Below are 22,951 nucleotides of genomic sequence, written 5' to 3'. Positions count from 1 at the left end.
CGATTGAGATCTGGTATCGACAATCAAAGGCATTTCCCTGTCCCCAAACGACCTGCTTGTCAGTTTTGATGTGGTGTCCTTGTTCACCAAAGTCCCGGTACCTGACACCATCGCTATCATTGAAGACCTGGTTCATCAAGGACTGCATACTGATGTACCCCCCCTGGTGAGACATTGCTTAACCAACACATACTTCACCTGGAATGGAACTTTCTACAAACAAACTGAGGGCACCCCAATGGGCTCCCCCCTATCTCCGGTTGTAGCCAACGTATTCATGGAAAAATCTGAAACTGACGCCATCCAGACTGCCACTCTACGCCCGACCTTATGGAAGAGGTACGTTGATGACACCTTTGTCATCTGGCCACATGGCCAGCCTGCTCTAGACCAATTCCGCGACCACATCAATTCCATACACCCAGCCATCAGATTTACCAACGAGGTCGAAAAAGATGGCAAACTACCCTTTTTGGATGTCTTAATTAAAAGGAGACCTGATGGTTCAATGAGCCACTCTGTCTACAGGAAAGCTACCCATACAGATGCTTACTTTAAACCGGATTCCCACCACCATCCATCCCAGAAGAACTCCCTCATCAAGACTCTATACCACAGAGCCCAATGCATTTCCGACCAGGAACACATTACCAGTGAACTCAAGCACGTACACCAGTCTCTCAGGGCTAATGGCTACTCCGACTACACAATCCGCAAAGCCATCACTCCAGTCATGAAGAAGGATCCTCTTGTGGAGCCACTCAAAACCATCACCTTACCCTACATTGCAGGGGTCACTAAAAAGATCTCCAAAATCCTGAATAAACACAAGATCCAGGTCCGATTCAACACAGTACATAAAATCCGTGATTTAGTTCCATCTGTAAAAGATGCTGTTCCAGACATACAGTACCCGGGCGTTTACAAACTAAAGTGCCTCTGTGGCAGTAGCTACATTGGAGAAACCAAAAGACATATCTCGGACCGCATCCGCGAACATAAAGCAGACTTGAAACACGGTAGGACGAACTCCTCTGCCGTGGCAGATCACTGTTATAATTCAGTGGGCTCACATGACATTGACTTCTCCAAGACGGAGGTTCTTTGCAAACCAACCGGCTACCATGAGAGATTCGTTCATGAGGCCATTCACATATACAAGCACAGAGACAATTTCAACCGAGAAGATGGATTCTGGCTTAGTAACCACTGGAAAGATGTTTTAAATCATTTCTGTTCTTAATTAATTGTATTTTTACGATGACCTTCAGACCGCAGCTCCTTCGCCACCATTGACTCTTAATACCTCTCACACCACGGTTAATGGTATGGTTTGTCAACATGGAGCATAATAGCGCCTCGCAGCTGTCTCTCTCCCCCTCCTCTGTTCCGACCATGGACGAACTCGTCCGTCTGAACGGGGCCCGTAGCTATCCGTGGTGCTAAAGTTGAGGGTAAGAATCCACCCATTTTTTCGCCATATAGCATTGTGATATATAACGACTTATTGTTGGTAGCTTAGCTGATTGGAGAATATAGAGTTTATTGATAACATTAAGGTAATTTATATTTTAGTTTTTATTGGTTCACTATATAGTACTGTGAATAGCTCAGATGTGTAGGCCTTGACTTCAACATAGTCATTTCTGTGACCAGTCACTAGCTAATCACTCAGTTATTTCAATGCTAAATTCGCCTAGTTATTTCAATGCTAAATTCTCCTGTTTGATTTGTACTAAGTGCCTCGGTGAATGTGTATGCTCTGACTTTAACGTAGCTATTTCTGTGAGCAGTTACAAGCTAATCACTCAGCTATTTCAATGCTAAATTCTATGCTAATTCCATTGTCAAGGGGTGCCTCTGCGGATGTGTATGCTTTAGCTTAGCTATTTCAATGCTAAATTCTATGCTAATTCCTTTAACAAGGGGTGCCTCTGCGGATGTGTATGCTTTAACTTTTAACATAGCTATTTCTGTGACCAGTCACAAGCTAATCATTCAGCCATTTCAATGCTAAATTATATGCTAATTCCTTTGTCAAGGCGCTTTGTTCCTCTCACACAGCTTAAAGGCCGTGATCTGAACGTGGCTCTTTCACTCCAGCGCTGTCCTACCAGACAGTCTCGTCCCTTCACCTGATGAAGGCCGCTTGTGTTGTGGCCAAAACGTCGTGAGAATATTATTGTGTTATTTTATTTTATCAATTTATTATTTTATTCTCATTCTACGTGACTTTACCGAAAGAACCAAAGAAGATGAGATCTGAACCTTAGGGAACCTATCATAAGCACACTAACACACATAATCAATAAATGTTAAAGCGAGAATAATCGTATCCTTATTGATAATACGGAGTTAAACAACGAAGCTGAGTTGACTCTCTCATTCACGCGCACAACACCTGCATAACTGCATACGACTAATTGCATTATTCCAATTGATAACCAACCCTCGTCACCGAGGCTGGACCCTAATTATCATAACGACCTGCATTATCATAACCACACCCACTCACGTAAATTAATGATTATCTCTCGAATTAGCATAATTTATACGCATAATTACACAAATTAACATAATTTCGGATAAATTATGCAAATTTCACATTTCCTTCACTTTTCATTATTTTCATTAAATTTTCATAACCCACATATACAACAGGCAAGAAATATTGCTACAATCGATGATATCTGATGGACAAGAATAGTGACAGAATGGCAGCCAAAGACAGGAACATGCCCAAGATGATGACCATTGTGGAGGTAGAGCGATAAGTGAATGCATCGTTAGGCATTACCGATTGCTTTGTACTCCTGGCTGCTGCTAGTACAACTCCACGTGCTGCTGCCAAGTGGCGTCGCTGTGCCGCCTTCACTGCTCAACCACCAACAACAACAACAGCATCAACACAACAATCAGCATTAATGCTACCAACAACATAATCAACAAAACTATACGACCTTGAACACCAATACCACTAACACTTCAACACAAACACTAACAACATTATCAACACCAACATTTACAATATAAAAATCAATACCAAGTAACAACAGCGTGACCATCAAATACATCAATCAAACCACATCACCTGGAATGCACACATTCTCATCAGATCTCAGTAGCTAATCAAGTTGGAGCCTCGATAATGCTTAGATCGGCAGCTAACATGCATAACTGGCATTATAGGCTGTGGAACTATGTGGTGGGCATCAGCAGTGCAGCAAAGTCCACTGTTGTCCGATAATTTTATGTTCCCATATCAACACACTCTGCCTAACACTGACTAGCGTGGTGAAATATGGTAAAAAAAAAATCCCCATGACCCACATTGTGAGGAGCCTCTCATCCAGCAGTGGAGTGATCATAAATATTACAACCATTAACATTGTAGAGTCGTTCTTCTTGATGCCCTGTGGGATTGTAGACTCAGACGGAGACCAGGGTTGAATATTCAGGGCTGCTTGCCGTTTATTCACGCTAACATCCACACTCTTAGTTCCGTCGCGGGTACTCACTACTCCCTGTCCCTTAGCCCTCTCTTCCGACTCCCTCGACCTACGTCCAGGCTACCTCGTACTCTTCCACCCGTAACCTCCTTTGTCTCTCCAGCCCAGGAGCCTTTCTACCTGCTACCTGGCTCCTCTCTCTCTTGGTGGCTCTCCTTTGTCTCTAACCCCTCCCCTTCCGTCCAGGTTTCCCTTTTATCCCCTCAGCCCGGGCTCCTCCCTTTAACTTGGCTCTCCTCCTACCTGTCTCCCCCCACTAGCAGACGTCTCACTCTGTCTACTTACCCTCCTCTCTCGCCCTTCTGGCACTCCCATTTTTGCTTGGCCCCCTTCCCGCGGTTGCCTCTCGTTGGCTCCCTGCAGTACTCCTCTACAACTGTAAAACAGCTGTGATTTACCAAAGTGTGAGGATGCCATCACCAGTGTGAATGCCACGCTGGGTACATGGGGCCATGGCCCAGCAAGTTCGCCGTTTATTGCAGAAGTTCACCCTGGTTAATATTTTGGCTGTAATATCCATAAATACATGCTGTCTGATTCACAGTGGGCAAAATAAATGTCCACCGACATTGAAAATAGTAGGCCATTGGAGCGCAGCGTCATGGTGAAAATTTGAAAACATTTCCACAAATTAATGCATATGGATTGCACATAGCAATAATTATATTATCACTCCCAACTGGCAGACTAATGCCCACTAGCAGGCCGGTGCTGAATCGCCTAGTGCTGCATAGGGACAGCTTCCACTAGGGGTCTCCTTTGAATTTTGAGATGCGATGAAAGGCACTTGACTTGCTGAGGCATTATGCAAGCTCTATATAATGCACAGATTATTAATATAGTCCATGTGAGTTGACAAATACTTGTTTTGCAGGAGACCAAAGGAAAAAAGACAATGTTGTAAGTTAACGTGGAGTGACTGGCAGAGGTAAATTATTCATCATTAGCCTCATTCACAAGCATCCTTCAGCCAGGCTGATTCTGACACCAATGGTACCAGCTCTCAGCAAGCTCCAGATCCTTTTATATCTCTTGTACCACATTATTCCATCGCTTGTTTTAGTCCAACTTTTCACTAGCCTGGGCCATGTTTGTTTCATCACCTCTGGATGTAACTATATGACTCAACCAACACAGCCCCATATTGTCCAAACCCATCTCGTATCATGTACGAAGAGTTCACAACAGCATACCAATACCAATCCTCTGCCATTTGCCACTAAGTGATGGTGACATCACCACGGCGCTTGTGCCAGACCAGGTGCACTTTGAGGCCACGTGAAGTGTCGAAGGCTCGCTAAAAGATCACGGGACAGACCCAGGTGCCATGGATTGGCTGACTGAGATAAATGGTAGATGCACCAGCTGTACCCCCTACTGTGCCAACTTGCTGCATTTTAGCCACCCGGCACTCCGCTCGTTCTTGTGAGCGTCGCTCCTCTGCCCTCAGTTGTTGTTGGAGGGTGACTGCCTCCAACTGCCCAGTAGCGTCCTTCATGAGCCTCCTCCACAGAGGCCGATCTTGACACCGCTGGTACCAGTCTTCGGCAAGTCCACTCAGCTCCACATCGTCCCATACCGCATCAGTCCATCTCTTCTCCAGCCCATGTTATGCCTGATTAGCCCCTTCTATGCGGCCAAACAGAAGCTGTTTGCGCATGCAGTCGCTGGGCATGCGGGCTACATGATCCAGCCAATGCAGCCTTGCCTGCCGGAGGAGCTCACTGATGGGAATGTGTCCAGATCTTTCAAGGATTTGTGAGCTCATCACACAACCCAGCCTGGTTAAACCCAGGATGGATTGTAGGCAGGCCAGCCTGAATGTTTATAACCGGCACAGATGTTCCAGCATGACTGTGGCCAAGAAGACCCGAAGCTTCGTGTGGAGTGACAGACCAGGTAGCTTCCATACAGCATTACGCAGACGACAAGATGCTGCCTGACTGATTCAGAGTGAGACCTCTGCTGTCAAACCGGAGCTGGTCATAAGCACACTGCCCAGGTATGGGAAACTCTCAACTCTCTCCACATCTGCCCCATCACCGATTGGGAGTTGTGGGGGTGGAGTGTCCGATGGTACAAAATACCCAGGCAGGTGCTTAGTTTTGGTGGGAATGATGGTAAGACCCCATCTCTTAGTGGCACACTCCAGGTTCAGCAGCAGCAATCACAAGATCATCAGCATACATAACGTGATTGACCAATAGGGAGCCATGCCTTAACCGCACCCAGGCATCGATCAACCTCCCATTGCATCTGTTAGTTAATTTCTCAATCCGCTTGTCCTGATGAGGATCGTGGCAACAGCATGTTGAATAGGTCAGTCCAGACCTCCCTTTCGCTGGCAACAGACTCTAGCTCTTCCTGGGGAACTCACAGGCGTTCCCAGGCTAACCGAGTGACATATTCGGCCAGTGGGACATACCCGGTAGAGTTCCAGGGGGAGTCTACTGGGAGGCATCCTTACCAAATGCCCGAACCACCTCAAATCGCTCCTCTCGATCCGAAGGAGCAGCGTCTCAACTCTGAGGCTCTCGGAGATAACCGAGCTCCTCACCCGATCATGGATAGTGAGCCTGGCAACCCTGCGGAGAAACCTCATTCTGGCCCCTTGTACCCATGATCTCATCCTTTTGGTCATTACCCAAAGCTAATGACCATAGGTGAGGGTGGGAATGTAGATCGACCTGTAAACTGAAAGCTTTGTTCGAGTACTCAGCTCCTGCTTCACTATCACGAAACGGTACAGTGCCCACATCACTGCGGACACCGCAACAATCCGCCGGCTGATCTCCACCTTCCACTTACCATCACTCGCGAAAGAGACCCCGAGGTACTTAATCTCCTGTACCAGATGGAAATTCCTTCGGTACAGCCATGGAAATCTTCTCAAACTACGTGGTCAAAAATGATGTTCAAATAATGTGGGAGCCACAGGACATCCATCGCACCCCAAGGTGAACAGGGAATGGCTCTGACTCCTGGCCACGTAGCTTTACCCGGGCCTGCCCACCATCATGAAGGCCCTTAATGATTGTGATCAGAGAGTCAGGGACTCAGAAAGTACAAAGAACTGCCCACAGCCCTGGCAGGTTGGTGGTATCATAGGCCTTGGCCAGGTCAATAAAGCAGAGATGTAGGTCTTGCTGGAATTCCTACACTTCTGCTGTAGCAGATGGACAGAGCATATGGCATCCGTGCAGGACTACCCTGGTCTGAAACCACATTGGGGCTCCGCAAGCCTCTCCTCTGTGCCTGGCAAGGTGATGTTGAATAATCCTTACCAGCACCTTTCCTGCTACACCGAGAAGATAAATGCTCCCATAGTTGTTACCACCAGGGCATCCTTCCAATCCTGCGGAACCCATCCTGTGGTCCAGACAGTTGTGATGTCATGTAGGGCAGTCTGCACACAAATGCCACTCTCCCTCAGCATTTCGCTTGGGAGATTTCTCTGCCTGGTGCTTTTCCTGGTCTCAGACTCCAGATCGCCCCTTGCACTTCCTCCACAGATGACACCTCTGCCAACCATTCAGCAGGGGTGGATACTTCTGTCAATATTTGAGGCACCGCAGACCTTGCAGGGTCGTCCTTACCTTACCCCATGATGTTGTCTGGTTTGAGGGAATTTCCCTCCTCCAAGACCTCAGAAAAATGCTCTGCAAACCTGCAAATCTGTTCCTGGGGGTCGGAGATCGGATTACCGTTCTTTCCCTGAAGGATGGTGATAGGTGAGGTGCTGCAAGTTACTTTTTTGATGGAATTAAAGAGTGATTTGTGATTGCAGGCTACTGAGGCAGATTCCATCTCCTCAGCAACCCATGCCCACCACTCATCCTTGTAGCGCTGCACGACTCCTGAAACTTTGAGCGAAGGCTGCGGTAAGCCTCCTCATTCTCCGATGTTGAATGTTGCAGACAATATTTTCTCTCAACTAGCCAGAACACCTCCTCCTTCAGCCAGGGTCTCTGGGGAGGTCTGGACCACATAGCCAATGTAGCCATTGTATCTGCATGAGCCACAGCTCTGAACCTCACCCAATTCCCCTCAGCACCAGAAGACGGGGGAGCGATGCCAACCCCAGCTCCAAGCAATGTTAAAATTCCTGCTTTCAACTATCCTCAGTTAGTTGAGACCAGGCCACTGTGGGTTTGAATGGGGTCCTAGATGGACACCCACCACCAGAGTGGAAGAATGGCAGGCGCATATTTCAAATGACAAGCCGTTGGTCAGTGGGCAGATCAGCTCCACGGTAGGTCCTGGTGTCAAGAACATGGGCCCGCATCTGCTGGTCCATAATAAGAAAGTCCAGCAGATGTTCTTGCTTGGACCCGGTGTGAATCCATGATGTTGTGTGAATGTGACAATGTCGAAATACCGTGTTCGTAATTACAAGCCCATGGGCTGCACGGAAGTTGAACAACCTACTAGCGTTCTTATTGAGCTGATCAGGCCCATGCCTTCCGATCACTCAAACCCATGTGGCAGCGGCATTAAAGTCACCCAACAGGATGACACTATCCGGAGGGGCTACTTTAGCCAGCACCTGGGACAGGAGGTTATAGAAGGCGTCTGACTCATCGGCCTTGCGACCAACAACATCATCAACAACGAAAACATCAGTATTATTTAAACAACATCGAAGATAATAACAAGACTGCCAGCAATTAAAACATTACAAAGCATCAGCACTCCTATCAACATCATTGACATCAATACCAATAACACCACCATTTACACCAAAATAATTTAAAACAGCACAAACACCACCATTGCTTCATGCCCACATTATTTATATTGTTGTTGAACATGTATACCCAGGAAACCCTCACTGAGTCTCAAGACATGCCAACTGTTTCGCAGTAGAGGCAAATGTTGCTATGTGTAATCTCAATTGGGTAATGTGCAAGTAATTGGTATGTTTGGCCAATACCACTTACATTGTATATTTTTTTACCTATGGGAGGAAATCAAAGAACCCGAAGGGAATTAATGCAGAACAGGGGGAGAACAAACTCCATACATTGACTCTGTCAAAAGAAAGGTAAAGACACACAATCCAAAGACCTAAGGGAGAAGATACAAACTCTACACCGGAAGGTGCCCAAGTCGGCAATCGAACCAAGGCCCTTCTTGCTGTGAGGCACGAGTGTCACCACTGTACCACCTTGCTGCCCACCGGCCTCACCTTTTTCTCGTACTTCCCTCCGCTGTGTCTCTGGAATGAGGAATCCATGAACCAACTCCGCCACCACCTCTTGGGCCTGATCTGGAGTCAGACTGTAGCACAGTTGACAACAACTCAATAAAAGACATCAGCAAACATGATCACAACCAACAACAGCTGGCAACAAGCGTGCTGTAGCCGCTGCACCTCTGCAGTGTCCGTGTTCTGCTTGTGCTGCCTCTGTGCTCTACCTCCGCAGTGTCCGTGTTCTGCTTGTGCTGCCTCTGTGCTCTACCTGTGCTGCCTCTGTGCTCTACCTGTGCTGGCTCTGTGCTCTACCTGTGCTGCCTCTGTGCTCTACCTCTGCAGTGTCCGTGTTCTGCTTGTGCTGCCTCTGTGCTCTACCTGTGCTGCCTCTGTGCTCTACCTGTGCTGCCTCTGTGCTCTACCTGTGCTGCCTCTGTGCTCTACCTGTGCTGTCTCTGTGCTCTACCTGTGCTGCCTCTGTGCTCTACCTGTGCTGCCTCTGTGCTCTACCTGTGCTGCCTCTGTGCTCTACCTGTGCTGCCTCTGTGCTCTACCTGTGCTGCCTCTGTGCTCTACCTGTGCTGCCTCTGTGCTCTACCTGTGCTGCCTCTGTGCTCTACCTGTGCTGCCTCTGTGCTCTACCTGTGCTGCCTCTGTGCTCTACCTGTGCTGCCTCTGTGCTCTACCTGTGCTGCCTCTGTGCTCTACCTGTGCTGCCTCTGTGCTCTACCTGTGCTGCCTCTGTGCTCTACCTGTGCTGCCTCTGTGCTCTACCTCTGCAGTGTCCGTGTTCTGCTTGTGCTGCCTCTGTGCTCTACCTGTGCTGCCTCTGTGCTCTACCTGTGCTGGCTCTGTGCTCTACCTGTGCTGGCTCTGTGCTCTACCTGTGCTGCCTCTGTGCTCTACCTGTGCAGTGTCCGTGTTCTGCTTGTGCTGCCTCTGTGCTTTACCTGTGCTGTGTCTCTCGGCTCATCTCGTCGAGCTGCTCTGTCAAGATCTGCACCTCGAGCCGAGCCTGAGCCTCAGATGTCGACTCCATGGCATTGAGAAGCACAGACTCGAGGAACTCATCCACTGTGGCCTGGTGAACCCCAACAACCTAAAAACACAACCACCACAAAAAAGTAGAACAATCAACACCATAATTTCCCACATAACTTTGTGCCATATTAACCACAACTGCCTACAGTGGGGCACACACCAACTGATGTTTCCCCAGTGGCATCTGACCTGACCAAACCAATCTGTTGGCAACAATGGCAGAAGTTTGGTCATGCTCGAGAGGCCATGTGTACATCTGTCAACAGATGATGACATTGTTTGACCAATTTGTAATTTTAATATTTGAACAAGGCATCACCTTCAGAAAATCTATAAATATGTGTACAGTACTCTTTGTTTTTTTTCGGTAAAGTCACGTAGGTAAAATGAAAGAAAACAATTTAATCACGACGTTTCAGAGGCAACACAAGCTTCCGTCTTCATGTGGAACAGTCACAGCAAGATCGCTGCATCAAGTGGGGAGGCTCTGAGAGCCTCGAGCTTAAATACAGGTTAAGGGTGGGGGGGGAGGAGCCAAGTAGGGGACATTGATGGGGTGCGGGGCTAAGTTAATCCGTCTTTTGTTATGTTGAGGGTGCGGGGGGTGCGGTGGGTCACTGCACGGGGGCAATGGAAAAATGGAAACAAAAATGGAAAAGTTCGGAAAGAATATGCTGTGTGCTTATAAGGTAGCTAAAGTTTTGACTTGGTTTATGACATCTTTCCAGTGGTTGCTTAATTTAAAACCATCCTCTCGGTTGAAGTTGTGTCTATGTTTGTATATCTGGATGGCTTCATGGACAAATCTTTGGTAATAACCGGGAGGTTTGCATAGTACTTTGGTATCGGAGAAAATAATCTCATGAGAACCTGCTGTGTTGAGACAATGATCAGCTACGGCCGACGAATTCGTTCTGCCGTGTTTCAAATCTGATTTGTGCTCATGAATTCGGTCAGAAATATGTCGTTTTGTCTCCCCGATATAGCAGTCACCGCAGATACAACTCAATTTGTAAACACCGGGGTACTGTAAGTCAGGGATGACATCCTTTACGGATGGGATCAGATCATGGAGTTTGTGTACTGTATTTAATCAAACCTGGATCTTGTGTTTGTTTACAATTTTGGAAATCTTTTTGGTAACGCCTGCTATGTATGGCAGTGTGATGATTTTGATCGGAGTGTCAAGTGGTTGTTTCTGTATGGTGGGAGAAACAGCTTGGCGGATGATACGGTCAGAGTAACCGTTCATCTTGAGGGCTAGAGACAAAACGACATATTTCTGACCGAATTCGCGAGCACAAATCAGATTTGAAACATGGCAGAACGAATTCGTCGGCCGAAGCTGATCATTGTCTCAACACAGCGAGTTCTCATGAGATTGTTTTCTCCGATACCAAAGTACTATGCAAACCTCCCAGTTATTACCAAAGATTTGTCCATGAAGCCATCCCAATATACAAACATAGACACAACTTCAACCGAGAGGATGGTTTTAAATTAAGCAACCACTGGAAAGATGTCATAAACCAAGTCAAAACTTTAGCTACCTTAAAAGGACACAGCATATTCTTTCAGAACTTTTCCATTTTTGTTTCCATTTTTCCATTGCCCCCATGCTGTGACCCACCGCATCCCCCGCACCCTCAACATAACAAAAGACGGATTAACTTAGCCCAGCACCCCATCAATGTCCCCTACTTGGCTCCTCCCCCCCCCCCTTAACCTGTATTTAAGCTCGAGGCTCTCAGAGCCTCCCCACTTGATGCAGCGATCTTGCTGTGACTGTTCCACCTGAAGACGGAAGCTTGTGTTGCCTAGGAAAACGTCGTGATTTAATTGTTTTCTTTTATTTTATTTTACCTACGTGACTTTACCGAAAAAAAACAAAGAGTATGAATCCTTGCAGTCACGAAAGCTTCCAATCTAGAATTATGTGTACAGTGACAATGTGAACATCGTCAACAATATAAACAACATACCATCAACATTATCATAAACATTATCAACAGCAACTTGAAGATCAAGACAATGAATATCAAAAACAGCAATGCAAACATCATCATCGTCATGCTCTTCCATTGGCTGCAGATTGCTCCTCCCTCCGGACTCGGGTGGCCTTGTCACAGAAAACACTTTACTTTTGCCTAATGAGGTTCAATCATTCCACGGCTCTGTGAAAATCTTACCTTCACTAAGGCTCATGCATTCACACTCTTACAGTGGTACATCCAAGGGGAGTGATCACCTACACCCCCTTGAGACCCTGATAATTGGTACATTCTTGACATTTATTAGAGAAGACAGTTAACCTTTTTTATTGATGTAGGACCCTATATAAATAGCTTGGAATTTAGAGACTGCCCCCCCCCCCCCCGTTCCCCCGTTAGAAGTTTTTAGACCCGCCTGTGCTCTCTAACGAATGCAAACGGTTGCACTGGCGCCACACCTGCTTGAAGACCTCATCGTGCTCGCGCCGCGCTCGCTCTTCGTGCTGCCGCCGGCCACCCTCAGTGGCCTCGCGCCGCCGCCGCCGCCGCTCGGCCAGGAGGCACGCGGCATGAAGCCGCCGCTCCACCTGCAGACGCTCCAGCTCCTGCGCCGTGTGCAGCAGCAGATGGGAGAGAGCGGAGCCCTCGCAGGCAGACAGCGCGCTGCTGCGCTCCTCCACCTGCAACAAGACAAGAGGTTCTTGCTTAGCAGTCTCACAAACCCTGGAGGATGGCAACCCGATGGTACGATTGTCACACCACATTGAGGATCAGTGTGCCTAATGTCGTGTCTGACTACGAGTGGGGCATGAATTCGAGCGGCATGAAATGAGAGATGCATTATTTCGGTATGTGATAATTATTCATAATTGGGAATAATTCGGCACGACTGCGCTTTCTGCATATATATACAGTATTAGTAATTCGCCATGAGTCGAATTTCCGTACCAAATGGTCCAATTTCAGCATACACGTGGAGCGACATCGCGCGCCACAACCAAAACAATTACTCAGTCTAGTATCGGTGCACGTGGTGAACATTAGTGCAGACCTGTTGCTTTGGACTTTATAGTCCTCAGAACAGTAAGTACATACTAAGTGTATTAAGCCCCCCTCCACAACTTCTGTCACCTACCACATGGAACCTACCATATCCTCCTTCTTCACCTGCAGTGCAGGTTACTGATGTAGTGAGTTCAACTGAGTTGCAGATGTCCACTTGGAGGCAACACATTTATTTAACATCATCACACAGGGTAACTGCCCCTTAACAGAATAACAACCTATGGTGGTGACCACCAGGCTAACTACACTAATTACAACGTAACTAGCTACAACGGACCAGGACCACAGCTTGGGTCCAGGTCCACGTGTTGGAGACTCGGAGAACGTAGAACGTTGACGAAGGTTTCTTCAGGATGAACAACAACGCCGGCTCCTCTGGGGGACCCGGATTATATTCTCTGTGGCGTGGCTGGCTCCGCCCTTGGCCACGATCACCTTCCAGAATCCTCGAGCAGGATCTGGACCCCAACCACGTGACCACCCCTAGCCCCCACTTTGTAGACTTAATCGGTCACGTATCCTCTCGGGTCAACCAGAGTGCCATGGCCTTTAGTAACCCCTTTCCTACGGCCGGCACTCCCACACCCTATCCTGTAGGGCTGGCACTGCACACCAAGCGTGATGCCATCCAGCGTTATCAATCAGCGCTGACCGAGCCCCTCTAGGGCCGGTACTACATGCACACCATAGTGGTATCCGCGATGTAAATACACCGCACGCCGTGCCTCTCTAGGGCCGGCACTACACAGTAACATCCCGCGATGTCACTACACTGATGGCAAGTGTTACTTTTTTTGGAAAATAATTTTTGGAAAACAAATTAGGAATTTTTTTTTTAATTGGGGCAGGAGGAGTACCATTGTACATAATTCGGAATGTTGGATAATTCGACAAGGCCAGAGCTCCATATATGTCGAATTAACAAGGTTTACTGTAATGGAACCAGGTTACTTGGCTCTTTGCAGCAGCAATGCAAAAATTGTATGTATGTATGTATAACTTATTTTGCACCATACATAGACAACCATGCTCATCAGAGTAAACCCAATCACTAATGACTGCACAAAAACAGCATCACATATTTTTTCTGCACTTAATTTAGCAACATTCAAGCTCTGATAATGAAAATATCAGTTTTGCTGTCATGCCACGAACCTCACTCTCATATGCAAAAAGAGTGGCAAGTGCTGCTCTATGTGTGTGGATCAGAGGTCACTTGAAGGGATCTCAGAGGTAGCTCTATGAAATCTACTTCTGTGGGCCATTCTCAAACATGATGGGTCACATACTCTTTGGTTCTATTCGGTGAAGTCACGTGGGTAAAAAATAAAATAACAAAAATCACGACGTTTCGGCCACAACACAAGTGGCCTTCATCAGGTGAAGGGACCGTGCTGTCATGAGGACAGCATTGGAGTGAAAACAGCCAAGCCCAGGTCGCGTCCTTTAAGCTGTGTGGGAGGAAGGCCACTTGTGTTGTGGCTGAAACGTCGTGATTTTTGTTATTTAATTTTTTACCTACGTGACTTTACTGAATAGAACCAAAGAGTATGGATCCTTGCAGTCACGAAAGCTTCAAATCTAGAAATGATAGGTCACACCCCATTGCAAGTGATTCGAGTAGATACTTTGTCTCGTAAAATGAGACAAAGTATCTAATATAGCACTGAGCCAGTGGTGGAATGTCCACATTGCTTATGTGGGGACAAGTCTATCGATAGGACAGCCACTACTGATTTCCCCAAAAGGTGGTACTTATTTAATTGATCTCACAGGAATGGTGGGCTGAGTCAACCCCCCAACCAGGATTGAACTTGCAACCTTCCAACCATGAGCTGCTCGTTCTACCATTGAGTTACCAGGCCGGCATGATATGTTGCGAGGCTTGCCACATGATCCCTGGAAGTCACATAATCATACAAATGCACCACAATGGAAAATAATATATTTCATTGAATTGTGACCTAGAATATTTATTATTGATCAAATCACAAGGGTGGTGAATTGTTGCATACCTACCATGTGTATAGTGGGAATATGTGGGTCTCTGAGTATGTGACATTGTAAGTACCTGACTCTCCAAGTATATATTTCCATAAGTTAGTGGTTCATAGTGTGCTGTACCTGATTCTGGTGCACCGCGTGTTGTCTCTGCAATGCAAGTGTGGCCTGCTTGGTGGCTCGCAATGCTGCCTGCTCTGCTCCCTGCAGCGCATGTGTGCTGCGCACCTCCCGGATCAGCTCCAGCCTCAACTCCTTTTGCTCAAACATCTGCACCAGGAGATGAAGACACAGGGACTCAGGGATACAGACACATGTTTCATATCCACATCCAAAGTGTTCGTGCTGAGGCTGCAACAATGCCCGTTTGATTCCACGCTGGTAGAAACAGTGCCCATATTGTCATGATCATGCTGTCCTCGTATAAGAAACAACCTCAGTTCACATGGGCCAAGATCATAAGCAGTTGTGATCTATTTGGGGTACTGTGATAAATAGACCTGGGCAGTGATATTACCTGGCTTCCTCAACTACTAAATAACAAAATAAACAGCACGCAACAACATGTACAGAAGTACAAGGCAACATAGAGCAAGGTACAGTTTGGGGCATGACTTTTAAATACTTCTGAAAAGCTGCTGCTGAGGAAAAATGACAGAAGGTAACGCCTCAAATTTTGCAGGTTTTTGAACAACACATTTCAACAGTCAGGCTGCGCAAGTTAGAGCAGTCTTCATCAGGGGTTTCTATGTTACTCTCCAGTACATCACCTGTCATTTTAAATGTATCGGTGGCTATAGGTTTAATCACTGGCCTCTTAGAACCTGATCAGGTGACATCCACCAAGGGTACGCTGACTCAGAGTGGTTAAACAAGCTCAAATATTGGACAAGATGTCAGTGGCAAGATATCCATTTGAAATTGTCATGATTAGGTGTCTGAGCTTGTAGTGTGGCAAGACAAACGTATTAGTTGAGATTTCCATGGATGTACTGTAGTGTGTGCTCAGATATTAGTGATGAAAGCCAGTGTTGAGTTGTCACCATGTGTGATTAGGTGTCAGTGAGTATGTGGTGTGTGATAAGTGTATGCAATGTCACATGGTATCTGTTAAATATTTCAGTGACAAGGTGGGCAGGTTGCACCACTGCCACGCACCTCATTCTGAGTGGACCGCCCACGCAGAAGTTTTTGCAGAAAAATGGCGGCCAGTTCCCTCTTATCCTCCTCCTGCAAGCATGGGAGAAACGCATGGGGAGGAAGCGTGATCCAAACACTCAGGATTGTATAGTTATTGATCATGTCAAGGACCAGAGCAGACATAAAATATTTGCAGATTTTTTTCGAACACAGTTGCTGAGCACAGACCCATAGGCCTAAAATGTCAACTAGCCAACAACAAACACCACTGTCAAAGTTGCACAAAATATCGATAAAGAATTGACACGTTTTCTGAAATGAACAAGGCAATAATGTCTTTGGAAAAGAGACAACGGGAGGGAATTCCAAAGTGGAGCAGTGTTAGCAAAGAAGCATGAATAAATATGTCGTAGGTGAACTGGTAAGTGAGTGACTGAGTGGGTAGTTGGGCACGTGAGTTGTTGTGACCTGCACTGTGGTGGTGAACACAGTGCAGATGAGACGAAACAATCAGTCTGGTCGCCCGAGTCCTCAACATGCTTGAACCCTTCAATGATGGGAGGGTGTGTAAAATGGGGTTCCACATTCTTCACCTGCTTCATAACCCATACCACCAATCATGCTTGCACCAGTCAACAGTTTAACTTACATAAACCCGTAGACTGTAGAATGCCTTCTCGGTATCAGTCATGGGATATTGTAATAAATGGGAATAGACCCACCAATTTATTTTGGCTAGCTGTTACATCTCCTTCATTATGCATGGTTAATGGTAAGGCTTAGTTGGTTACTTAGGACATACCGAAAAAGCCAAAGAGTATGAATACTTAGGACAGTTTAAGCAGCTTCACGGTCTAGTCATAAACCTCACCTATCAAGCAGCGGATGCCAGCCACAGCTGCAAACCATCAGAGACATTATCTCTGGTGAATACACAAAAAGTACATTTGAACGAGAAAGAGTGAAAAACGGTGTAGGCTTGGATAATTAAGCATTATCAGTCACATCTGAATTTCTGTTAGGAACAGGGTTTAGTTGATTCAAGGAGATAATGAATGGACTTATTGCTCTTCATACCCTAGATGCAGAAATAACTATAAAAAATATGATTGGAAGTGGAAGCCTTCCTGTTTGCTGCAGCAGAGCAATTAACTTCATTTTTCAACAGAGAATAAAATGAGAAGGAAGTAGAAGTATATATAATCACTAGCAGAGCCAGTGGGGGGGGGGGGGGGTTATTAGTAATAAATCGACATTTTGCGACCCCCACCGCCACTGTGTAGCATATTATTACGTGCCAGGGACTCCATGAGATGATATGACAATAGTCTGAGTCCATAATTGGCAATAAGTAACAGCAAAGCAGTTATAAGTGACTCACAGAATTGTGCACAGTTGCGTATACAGTACACAACTTCCCTGAAGGCAAGCGTGATGCCGATCACACACGGTTCGAATTCAACGCTCAATCGATGGCTACGCCATCGCCGCACATGCGTCGAATAAAAATCAAGGGACAAGTCCTTACTTACTAACAATGCCTATCATTTTTCATTGCTGGATGGGGTTGCCCCCCCCTACCTGAAAATCCTGGCTCCGCCATTGTATATAACCAGAGTTAACTGTGCAAGTACGTCAGCGCATCTGCAGGAATGGCCAGCCTACTGGCCTCAACAGTGTCCCCAGATATGATTTGAACCGACACGAGAAAACTCCACATTATACACCTGCTGATAAGGGCAGCCTCCAAAGGCGGTACAATGGGTTCATGCCTCTCTACTATCAGGTGGCTGGCCTGCAGGAAAAAGTTTCACTAGGGCACCCTGATATCTGGTAGAGCTATGAGAGGGCATGCTGACTACAGCTGGAGCAGAAAAATACTGGATCAAGTACCAGCCGGCAACCTCAACCAGGTACAAACACTGGGCAGAGGCCCTTCACAAGACCTATAATGTGTAAGTATGTACTGATGTGCTCACCCAACTGAGTTTAGATTATGTTAATAGGTGTGTACAAGGTACTGTGTGTGCAATTGTTGTGTCCCAGTGTGTTTAAGTGTTTATAGGTATGCACCTGGCTGGGTATGTGATGTGCAGTTGTTGTGGTAGGTATGGATAGGTGTGTATTGGTATATATGGGTCTGTATAGATGTGTCATACACATGCCCAGCCAGTGCATGCCTAAGCAGCTTCTGTATGGCCACATAGAGGGGGCTAAACGGGCAAAACATGGGCTGGAGAAGAGATGGACTGATAAGGTACGGGAGAATGTGGAGCTGAGTGAACTTGCCAATGACTGGTACCAACGGTGTCAAGATCGGCCTCTGTAGAGGAGGCTCGTGAAGGACGCTACTGGGCAGTTGGAGGCAGTCACCCTCCAACAACAACTGAGGGCAGAGGAGCGATGCTCACAACAACGAGCGGAGTGCCCGGTTGCTAAAATGCAGCAAGTTGGCATAGTAGGGGGTACAGCTGGTACATCTACCAGTAATCTCAGTCAGCCAATCCATGGCACCTGGGTCTGTCCCGTGACCTCCTGTCAGCAAGCCTTCGACACTTCACGTGGCCTCAAAGTGCACCTGGCCTGGCACAGGCGCCATGGTGACGTCACCGTCACTTATTGGCGAATGGCGAGTGTTGGTATTGGTCTCACAAACAGCACTTACCACTATAGTCTATGAGGCTAAGCAGAGGACCTTCGTCTTTGTACCTGACTGGATGTGTGAGTGGTTGGTGTGGGAGGCCTTGGTTCTGGTTTCTCTACTTGCTCCTGGAAACGCAGGGGCGGTGACACCTGCATCTCACGATGCTCCCTCAAGGCCTGAAACAGAAATACAGTAGACACACGGACACAAAACTGGAACCCCAGGCACAAGAGACAATGAGACATGTATAAGATGCGTAAGGCATGAGACACACGAGAGATAAAAGAGACATAAGAGACAAATTCAGATGGTCACTGGACTCCATTATGGTGTGACACAGGGACAGCAGACCTGAAAGAGACAACAACGTGGGAAAGTGAGAAATGAGCAAATGCGACACAAGACATTGTTGTGTAGCAGGGAGAGTCTGGGAGAGTCAGGCAAATGGTGAAAGCAGCGCGAGTCAGGTAGACCATGGCACCTTGTAGGCCTCATCCATCACAGCCATCTGACGGGCAGCCCGCGGGTCCATCTTCGGCTGAGACACACGGACGCTGAACAAGGATGCTGGGAGACACGATTCCAGCTCCAGAAGACCTGGCAGAGACACAAAAGATATAGAGAGACAGAATCAGGTGACTATGGAGACACACGGATGGTGGGATGCACGATTCCAGTTCCACCAAGCTTGACAGACACAATGGTGACACATTGACACATGGGAGCACAATGGGACATGACAGGGTATAGACTATAGAGACTGAGACATTTAGAAGACAAAATATGATATTGCATGGTGTAGTGTGGTACAGTATAGTTGAATGTTTTGTGGTGTAGCATAGTAAGTTGTAGCATACAATGTCTTGACATGGCGTAGTCAATTATAATTTAGACTTGTAACGCACCACACAGTTTTTCCAGGAGAAAACGACTCGGAGGTGCAAAGAACCACAGGCTTAGAGAAGACAGCCACACAGTGAGCTGGCACTACCAATAATTGCCCAAGCTGTGTAGCCCTCTAGAATTCAAGATTATTCAACTAATTAATGAGTGTTTATACATGATGAATTAATCCAGAACACCCAGAGAAAATTATATGCTTGCTAGGGGAGCAACAGTTCATACATATGGAAACAGATGGAGATTAATCCACTGGCTGTACCGCCGTCTCTTTAAATTCCAAGGTATGGTGACCTCGAAGCCCACAGAATGTTTCACGACATTTGTGGAGATCCACAAACCCTTGCCTCCAGTGTTGAATGACAAGTGTGCGCCACCTCTGCCCGATACAGTATAGCATGGTGTCGTGCAGTGTGGTGTTGCGTGACATGTGGGCTACCATGGTAGGAGTTGAGCAGCTGGGGTTGCACCGGTCTCCCTTGTTTTTCCATGGGATGCACGTGCTGGGTCTTGGTGAACTGTCCCAGCCGAGTGAGGGGAGCGAACGCCCGTGACGCAGGGTCAGTGTAATCATGAATAACGTCGCGGCTCGGCGCAGCTCCTTCCACCACTCGCACCCAACGCGCCACCAGCTTGCGCACCGCTGTACCCACCACGCAGCCACACCGTACGCGAGTAATGAGGAAGTAGTTACACAAAGTCAAAGTGATTTCCTGCTCAAAGGAGCATTGGGGCAGTGCTCATCTTCTGTTTACAGCCCTGAGCCAGTGATGCAAAATTCCACATTCCTGAAGCAGCGATGAGTCTATCCATAGACTGATTACCACTGAGCCATCTGGCAAGACCGCTGAGCCACCTGGCTAGGCAGTAGGATAGAGTAAATGGTTAGTGAGGATGACGAGTAGTGAGTCGGTGAGTACGTAAGTAGCATCTAAGTAGCGATTGAATGATGGCCTAGAGATGATTAAATGAGTGGTTATTGAGTGCATAGTGAGTGGTAATTGAGTGGTTAGTAAATAAGTGCTGTGTGGAAGAGCGGATGAGTGAAAGGTATGTGTGGGTTAGCTTTTCATTGGATGTATAAATGAGTGGGTGAGTGGTGAGCTAAAACGTGTTGGTGAACTTAAAATAAATGTGTAGAGGTTCACACCAGGGAGATGGAGGCTTCTTAGAGGCAACATGTTTATTAACAATCAAGCCCTAGCATGAAGGGGTATATCTGCCCCTTCACCAACTAACCTAGGGAGGTATCCCCTCCGGGCTAGCTAACTCAAGCACACACTGGGTGGCGACCCTAGACCGGACCTTGGCTCGGGTACGGGTCTCGTAGTCGGGCAGGTCTTTTCCCGCTGACGACTTGAGTCTTGATTCTTGCAACAGCCGCCCGACCCATTCAGCACTCCGGCTTATATTGCCCGTTGCAAGGCTCACTCCGTCCCTAGCAACGCCTCCATTCTCGAGCCTTCGAGAAGGACCTGGTCCTGGTCCCGTGGTTCCCCAGCCCCCTCCTTGGGTGCCCCCGGGCTGGTACCTCTGGTCAGCAGGCCTCCGGGTTCACACAGAGTGCCATGGCCCCCTGTGAACCCTTGCACCGTACCTGGCACTCTCGCCCCCTAACCTCTAGAGCAGGGGTGTCCAAACTATGGCCCGCGGGCCAACTGCGGCCCTCTATCCATTTTTAATTGGACCGTATCAAAGTCTAAAAATATAATGGACTATGGCCCACTGTATTGCACTTATTAGTTTAAAAACTAGGTGGCGCTATTGTCTTCAACAAGGCAGCGTTTCCACAAAGCAAGCAATTGAAGAAAAATTTTGCTCAGGGTCACCAGAAATGCCAGAACCGAAGAGACGCAAGATTGCAAGCGAGTGCAGAAAATTTCAGACTCGGTGGAAAAATTAATATTTTTTCATAGAAACCAAGGGGAAGTGTGTTTGTTTGATTTGTAATGAGAGTGTTGCCGTGATGAAAGAGTACAATGTATGATGGCATTATGAAACGAAACATCAGACCTTCACGTCCTACACTGGCGCCGAGCGGAAAGAGAAGGTAAAGCAAATGCCAGCTAGCCTGCTAACGCAGCAGCAGGTTTTTTTTTCCTTGCTAACAAAGCTCAAGAAAATGCAACAACAGCCAGTAATGAAATAGCTCAACTCATTGCCCTACACGGGAAACCTTTCTCAGACGGTGACTTCATCAAACAGTGCCTCACTAAAGTCGTGGGAATGTGCCTGGAGAAAATGCAGGATTTCAACGATGTTAGTATGTCCAGAAATACGTTTGTGCGGCGAATTGAAGACTTGTCGGCTAACTTAAAACAGCAAGTGTCAGATAAAGCTTGTGCTTTCGATTTTTACTCGATTGCATGTGATGAGACCACAGATGCCACGGACACTGCATAGGTGTTAATTTTTTTGCGGGGAGTTGATGATCATTTTTGCATTACGGAGGAACTGCTCGATCTTCGGAGTCTAAAGGGGACAACAACTGGGAAGGACATGTTTGAAGCTGTGTCAGATGCAATTGACCAGACTGGACTTAAATTGGACAAGCTGTGTGGAATTACAACGGATGGGGCTCCAGCAATGACAGGCGAGCGCAAAGGAATGGCCTCTATGGTGAGTGCCAAGGTGCGGGAGAGCGGAGGTGAGGCTGTAAAAATGCACTGTATCATCCACCAAGAAGCCCTCTGTGCCACGATAATCCAGCTTGGCGATGTGATGAACACAGTTGTGAAAACTGTCAACATAATTCGTGCACGAGGGCTTTACCACAGAGAATTTCAAGCGTTCCTCTCTGATGTCGATGCTGAATACGGGGACCTACTCTACCATTCTGAAGTGCGCTGGCTCAGTCGCGGCTCCGTGCTGCAGCGATTTTATTCCCTGAGATGAAATATCGACAAGTTTTTTAAAGAAAAAGGCAGACCTCTCCATGAGATCAGTGACCCTTTATGGTTGGCAGACCTGGCTTTTTTAGTTGATCTCACTGATCATCTCAACACCCTGAACAAGAGACTACAAGGCAAAGAGCAGCTGGTACCACAGCTGTATGCGCACATGAAAGCATTCCGTGCGAAGCTCCGTCTCTTTGAGTCACAACTGCGCAACTTCAATGTAGCGCACTTCCCCACGCTGACCGAAATCAAATGCGCATTTCCAAATGCCAAGCTCTCTGCAAAAATGGGAGAATATGTGTCTGTGATCACATCTCTCATGACAGAATTCAGTCAGCGCTTCCAAGATTTTTCTGTCATTGAGAAGGAAATCACACTGTTTGCGGCTCCATTTTCAATGGATGCAAAAGAAGTGGAGGAGAGTCTGCAATTAGAACTGATCGAAATTCAGTGTGATGATTCTCTGAAGAATCAGCATTAGCTTCTCTCCCTACCTGACTTCTACCGGAGCTTGGAAAAGGCCAAGTTTCCTCTGATGAGACGCCACGCAAAACTAATGATGAGTCTGT

At 47.1% G+C, this 22,951-nt stretch overlaps 1 protein-coding gene across 2 annotated transcripts in view; it reads right to left on the bottom strand.

Moving 5' to 3' along the window:
- CFAP91 (cilia and flagella associated protein 91) overlaps positions 1 to 22,951 on the bottom strand; it is a 51,985-nt gene that overhangs the window by 6,458 nt on the left and 22,576 nt on the right. For both annotated transcript variants that reach the window (XM_032964270.2, XM_032964271.2), the window contains 9 exons: positions 19,925 to 20,128; positions 19,067 to 19,182; positions 18,651 to 18,761; positions 15,960 to 16,031; positions 14,925 to 15,071; positions 12,194 to 12,415; positions 9,654 to 9,802; positions 8,698 to 8,789; positions 2,798 to 2,874 (listed from right to left, as the gene is read on the bottom strand). In XM_032964270.2, coding sequence (XP_032820161.1) covers positions 2,798 to 2,874; positions 8,698 to 8,789; positions 9,654 to 9,802; positions 12,194 to 12,415; positions 14,925 to 15,071; positions 15,960 to 16,031; positions 18,651 to 18,761; positions 19,067 to 19,182; positions 19,925 to 20,128 — 1,190 coding nt within the window. The remainder of the gene's footprint in view (positions 1 to 2,797; positions 2,875 to 8,697; positions 8,790 to 9,653; positions 9,803 to 12,193; positions 12,416 to 14,924; positions 15,072 to 15,959; positions 16,032 to 18,650; positions 18,762 to 19,066; positions 19,183 to 19,924; positions 20,129 to 22,951) is intronic.

Source organism: Petromyzon marinus, chromosome 31 (assembly GCF_048934315.1).
Source record: "Petromyzon marinus isolate PM22_M1 ecotype Great Lakes invasive population chromosome 31, UKy_Petmar_22M1.pri1.0, whole genome shotgun sequence".
Taxonomy (NCBI): domain Eukaryota; kingdom Metazoa; phylum Chordata; class Hyperoartia; order Petromyzontiformes; family Petromyzontidae; genus Petromyzon; species Petromyzon marinus.
This window is presented reverse-complemented; position numbering and strand designations above follow the sequence as displayed.